The following is a 6,690-nucleotide window of genomic DNA, read 5'->3' as shown; positions in this document are numbered from 1 at the left end:
TGATTCGATGATCAAGTTTGTTTGTAATTAAGCACAAAGCTACACAATGGGCTATCTGTGCTCTGCCCACCACGGGTATCGAAACCCGGTTTCTAGCGTTGTAAGTCCGCAGACATATCGCTGTGCCACTGGGGGACGATGATGATTAAGTGGTAAATATCTTGATAACAGCATTACATAAGATCATACTCTCAAGAAAGTGTATTTTTTTAATATTAAAGTTAGTGGTTGAAAATCATTTAGGTGTCATTAAGTGACCAATTTGTAATACATGCATTATGCTAATACGTATTGTTTCTTTGTAATAATGGATCTCTGAGATTTTTATATGTATCTATGTCAATGATAATTATAATACGTTGTTTTCCTTTACTTTCACTAATTTTTATGATAAAAGTTTCTGCTACTTTTTTGAGCCAATCTAAATTTTAACATTCAGGAACGAACACGTGCAATAAAAATTGAGCAAAAGATGAATACAATTGTTTTGTTTTTACCTTAATCCTTGTCCTGTGTTTTAAATTTCGAGATTCCAACAATATATGTTGCAATGCAAAAAATTTATGCATCTTTTCTCAAGACATGATACGTTTTGAGGATATACTCTCGGATAGAAATAACTAAGATAATATTTTCTTTCAGGACATTATATTACATTATTCTAAAGCTAACAAATAAAATATATTACAAATTTAAAAACTAAAAAAATGTTTTTAAGCAAAACTAATTTGGTGGAATTTTTTTTTTTATTTGGACGTTTAGTCTAAATCATTGGAGACGCAAAATAAGTTTAAAATATATAAGTGAAATAAGTAATGTACTAGTGACTTATGTAACATAAGTATTGTATAATAAGTTAAATTAATATAAGATGATGTGTACACATTGTAAGTCTTGGCCATTGATTTTACTTATTTTTATACGGCTATAAAACGTTAATTACATGTAGGTTGTTTCGCCACTTAACCCTTTCACTAAAGAATTTGTCTTTAATCTTCAGTTTTTTCTTTAATTAATCCAGAAGAACTAAGGAAGAAGGTAAACCTTAACCCAAAATAACTCTGACACTATTGGAAAGGACCCAAGACAATAAATATACCAAATAACGTTCTCAACAAAGACTTGAACAGTTTACTTTTACTTTGTGTGATCCATTATCCACAGCTGTACAATTTACTGTTTTCTGCTCTTGTGAATACTACGATCGAAAAAACAACAATAAATATTAAAATCACACTAAATCTAAATGTCTTCTTATCAAAGGTTTATCTTGTTCTCGTTACTACAGAGGTGATAAACAACTTAAATACAAGATTGACTTATCATTTACACGTGGATATAATTTTCACCTTTCTAAAAAAAAGAACGAACAAATGGGGGAATTAGGTAGACGTATGTAGACCCGCACACAGAGAGAACGGACGACGTCACAAGTTGCGTAGGGGAGAGGTGAATGTTGATAATGCAAAGGTATATTGTTCATCTCAGATAGCAATGTTTAGGTGTTAAGGTTTTGTATGTGAATTTCTGCATTTGTTTGTAGACAATTAGAGTGCCAGTATGGTAATCTAGTTGACTTATAATACCCCCCCCCCCCAATAACCAGGTTTCGAAAGCGTCACTAGATCTTACTTGATGAGTTGATCAATTTGTCATATTTGATCAAGCCATTAAGCTCAGTGTTTATTGTACTAGAGGTGTTTGGTGGGTATTGCTTGTTGTGGATAGGCTTAACCTCGTAGTCATTGAGACGCCCCACACGGCCATCTGATTTCTGATTCGTAGAGAATTTTATGACTGGCAACTTTTTAATGACATTAATTACATCTTATATCATTTTAAGTTCATCTTAAATTTATGATTGTAAAATGCAATGCTAACTACTCTGATTCTTCGTCTTTACTCGTGTGCCAAGAAATAGGACCCTAAAGCTAAACAATTATTCTGAAAACTACTTTACATTTGTTGAGAGTTATAAAAAATAAAACATTATAGTATTGTATCAGTGGCGTAACTATGCCCCCGTAATTTGGGTGGTGTGGGGGCCCCCAAAAGGGGCCCCGAATCGATCAAGATGTAAGGGCCCAATTACTTTTTATGTGGAGGGGGGCATCTTTTGTAGTTATGTCACTGAATGTAAGAACTGATTTTGTGTACAATCAATCAGCACAAATAAAAACATTATCATAATACGAAATCTTTATTCGAAAACGAACATGTAAACCTTTTCCAAAATTCACACATTTAACATCATTTTTACAAAGTAATTGTCTTACCTCTCGTCAGGACTAGTAAATACATGAAAACCTGTAAGTAGTGAGTCACAATACGGGCTAAATTGATCACTGTTATCGGTTACATTTGACGCGATTTAATAGTTAGGATAATATATATGGAAACGAATGTGTGTGATAACGTCAATTCTTGTCCCTTGCACATCTGCCTGACTTTATTACTACAATGATGTATAAGTGGTATATGAATACTGAAAATAGTTTGGGGAACAAAATGCGAGGAAACATTCACGTAGAAACTTCAGTAGGGATGTTGTTTTCATTTTGTACAATTCATAAAAACTTGTTAAAATATCAACATGATAATATATTATTTCTCGTGACAGTAAGACAGTTTTGAGAATTTATAAACACCTATCAGAAATGTCAAGTAACTGTATCTTACATATTTTTACATGTGTTAAAAACACCAAAAGAGGAAAAGAAAATTAGAAACTTTAGTTGTTGTTACAAATCGCACACAACCTACGACATTACGAAAACATACAAAACACAACCCTCTATGTCACGTTACAAAATATACAATAGGTGTAACGTACTTTCCTTTGCTTTTACATTAAGGAGAGTAAACAAGTCTTTAACGTGGTTATAACAAACAAGTACCGAATTCTAACGTGGATTCATCAGCTTTATATATCAGGAAAAAAAAACAAGAAACCTAAGGCTATGGAAATGTTTGTATATAATGAAAACTAGAGCATCTAAGCCATTCTGTCATTAAAACAAACATTTAACACTTACAAAAACTTGACGCCTTCTGATAAAAGTTTGCCATTATTTTTTAATGTTATACACTCTTGAGAAACTATTTTTAGCGATCTGTTTTTTGCTTGTTTTTTTTTGTAGTTTTGTGAAATGACTATCACTAAACGTAAAACAAAACTTTGGTTGTAAGGAACTGTGTCAACAAATATCGCGCAAGAAACTTAAAAAATGTTCTTAGGTTCATAAATACAAGGTAAATATATAAATAACATGCATTAACACTTCGCACCATTAAAATTCTTTATGTTACTCAGATATGCCTCTTCCTTTTTTACTGCCATGAGTTTTAGAATGTTACAGATGGCACTTATATGTTTTACCTGAAGTTATTCAAATATAATTATTTCAACATCTATTTTAATGTTTTTAAAAACAACGATACTGGAAGTTATTGGCTGTTATAATTTTCGGTATTCCGTTTCATACTCCATGAAATAAAAATAATAACTAAAATGGATCAGATGATCTAGAAATATTTGTTTCTTTCTTTCACGCAAGGGTTATCTGATAGACTAGAAGGAAGGCAACTAGTCAACAGTACCCACCACCAGTCTTTAGTGTATTCTAGTCGACAGCACCCACTACCAGCCGTTAGGATTTTCTTCTCTGATCAAATAGTGGAATTTGACCGTCACTCTTATAGCGCACTCACGGCTTCAAAGTGTGAAACGCGTTTTTACGTCGACTGGTCGCAAATCACGAATCTCCGCAATCACAGCCGAGGCATGATCACAACTAGGCTATACCTAACCCGAGCCTGAAATAATTATCTGCTTATCCTAGTCATCATACTTGGAATGTGGCAGAAAAGTAAAACATGTATTTTTTTTTACTATTAACACAGCCTGAAAAAAATTACTAAAAATGAAATGAATAATAACAATTCATTGAATAACATACAATATTTGATATGATATTCAAAAGTTTTTAAAACAAGTCCTATACATATATGTATATGATAAAAAAAATGTTTGAAAAACATTTAGGTATTTTAAATTAATCTCCATTCCTTCATATTTTTTCTCTCCGAAAAGCGTCGGCTGATGAATGCAAAATAATCTTAGAACGTTGGGCGATTCTTCTTGTTAATGAAAAGTAATAAAATATCTGAATATTTTTACGTTCTGTAATCACTCATGGACAACTGAAGGATCACCGGGGAGCCTAGAAGACGAAACTAGCATCTTCAGTTCCTTGCTGAACTAGCATGTTCTGGACTAAAGTCCAATGCTTTTTTTCTTGCCTGTATAATAGGTAAAACAAAAAAGAATTATAATTAAATCAAAATAAAAACGGTTAGGTGTTATTTCATATCATAAATTAAAGACTATTGAATTAAACTGTTATTGAAATGGGGATTTTTTTTCTTTTTCACAAAGATTAAGTATTTATTAAAATCTCAAAAATACATTAAAAACGTTTACGCCATTTTAATAAATCTTCTTAAAAATAACTGTCTAATCAGGAATGATTTACATTCATGAGGTTTTCAAGTTCCAAATAATTAACAAACTTTCTTATACTCATCCAAGCCTTGTCTACCTGTTATTTTTGAAGTAAGAGGATCGATTCTTAAAATAACTAAATTTTCTATATCGTACCAAACATTAACAATTTCTTAATCATGAGCAAAATATTTCACCTAGTTTCTCTTTTGGAACATAAGTAGACTTCTTTATTTGAATCTTTTTCTTTATGTTTCAAACCATCTGATATTATATTACCCTACAATTATGTACATAACATCAAACATGCAACAACTTACAGTTTACTACAAGACAACTCCATTTACTACAAGTCCATTTCAATTGCGTCAACATGAAAAACGTTAATTAGCCTGTGTTATCCTTGTAATAACGAATAGTGCCACTTTTAAGTCCAGCTTTGGATTTCTTGGTACACTTCATTTGAACCCAAGCAAAGACTACTTTTCAATGTTAGGCACGTGTTTACCAATATCTGATTAAACTACCAACAAACAATGCCTTTTTTATCATAATTAACCCTATTCATTATTATCTTAAAAACCTCATTTAATTAAGAAAAATGAAAAGAATGAGCCTAAATTAGGTATAAATGAATAGCTGTTCGTACAATTATTTATCAAACAACAGAACGTTGCATGAACTACTCTATATTATTGTCATGTTGGAATCCCGTTTGTACGCTTATCATGTCACATTAACCATTTATGTAGATATCAAGTTAATGCAAGAATTGATGAAAAAAAAGAGAGAAGCAAAACAGAAAAGAAAAAGCTCAGGTGCACTCAACTCAAACTTAGTCTAGCATAAAAAAGTTCATTAAGGTCAGAATCAGGAAAAAAAAAATCAGGCTTGGGTAGCCATTCACACGGAGCCCTGGGCCTCGTGCAAGGTGGCAGCTGGTCCAGAGGATGTGGTTGATACATCACCCTACTCTATATATAAAGAAGCTCTGCTGGTCGTCTTTACTCACCTCGACCTCTGCCTCCGCGTGACGCTCCTGCTGAGCACGATGAACTCTCTGTTTCTCCTCAAAGTCCCGCACTCGCTGGTTGTAACTTTCAATCTGCTCTCTGAGTATAGCGTCTTCCACCTGCAGTATTGAGGACGAAAATGAGACAAGAGAAAAACTAAAATACTTTAAATAATGATTTATAGCGGTGCACGCGGTGGCTTCAGTGAAAGCAAAGTTTCGACCTTATTCAACCTGAGGTAACTTTTTCAAATAAAGAGTTAAGCAGTTTGCCTTTACTTGTGTGCAAAAGGGCATTATGCTAGTACAATAGTAACAGAAAACGACAGACCGATGTTCTATTGAAACATGCAGTATGTTCTCTAAATAAAATAATTTTCATTATTTCATAAATCGTTGTTTATCAGTCTATTATTGTTCCTTTACAAAAGGTTTTACCTGATACCAGTATTCAAGTAATCTGAGTTGGGCTTTTTTTTTTAAACTTAAAATTCAAGAAATGACCACCGTGTGCGCGCGTAGTTTTATATTATAGTGATTTTACCTTAGCTCTCTCCTCGTCATATTCCAGACAACCTACACCGTCCAGTCTCTTCACATCAATCCATCCTCTCCACCTCACACAGACTCCATTCATGATGAAACTTGACTTTATATGCACCTACAATTATCGGAGAGTGTGGATTCATTATAAGTATGTTAACAGTATTGCTAGTATTCTGATATTCATGAATACAATCACATATAAATTTAATATTATGTAGTTAATTAAACAAAAGAAAAAGATGATTTGATTGTTAGTCTGAAAGTTTACCAAATCGTTCCTTGTTTGTAAGAATTAAGAGTAATAAGTATTCAATTCTTTTAGTACCTTTTACTAAATTCAAACACACTTTAAAACACCAATAAATTTTATATTAAACTATGCATACCTCAGGCTTATATCTTATTTCCAGCAAATAAAATGCAAGGAAAATTAAAAACGATCTTTGTACAATCGGAATTCTCGACAGATAAGCGATTAATGTACTTTTGACGTTACATGTTTTCCATTTCATATAATAAGCCATGGATATGTGCCAAAGAGTAATCTTCTCGTTTCATGTGTTGGTAAGCTGAGAGTGTCCCCCCAGTGGCACAGCGGTATGTCTGCGGACTTACATCGCTAGAAACC

At 32.7% G+C, this 6,690-nt stretch overlaps 1 protein-coding gene across 1 annotated transcript in view; it reads right to left on the bottom strand.

Annotated features, from left to right (window-relative positions):
- Positions 1-4,080: 4,080 nt before the first annotated feature.
- Positions 4,081-6,690, bottom strand: part of LOC106459537 (protein big brother-like) — a 43,002-nt gene continuing 40,392 nt past the window's right edge. Inside the window, exons 4-6 of the mRNA XM_013919165.2 lie at positions 6,061-6,177; positions 5,517-5,636; positions 4,081-4,302 (exon numbers count right to left, since the gene is read on the bottom strand). Of these exons, the coding sequence (XP_013774619.1) occupies positions 4,246-4,302; positions 5,517-5,636; positions 6,061-6,177 (294 nt within the window). The 3' untranslated portion in view covers positions 4,081-4,245. The remainder of the gene's footprint in view (positions 4,303-5,516; positions 5,637-6,060; positions 6,178-6,690) is intronic.

The sequence above is a fragment of the Limulus polyphemus genome, unplaced genomic scaffold (genome assembly GCF_000517525.1).
Source record: "Limulus polyphemus unplaced genomic scaffold, Limulus_polyphemus-2.1.2 Scaffold28, whole genome shotgun sequence".
In the NCBI taxonomy this organism is placed as follows: domain Eukaryota; kingdom Metazoa; phylum Arthropoda; class Merostomata; order Xiphosura; family Limulidae; genus Limulus; species Limulus polyphemus.
The sequence above is the reverse complement of the archived record's forward strand: the minus strand, read 5'-3'. Positions and strand labels throughout refer to the sequence as shown.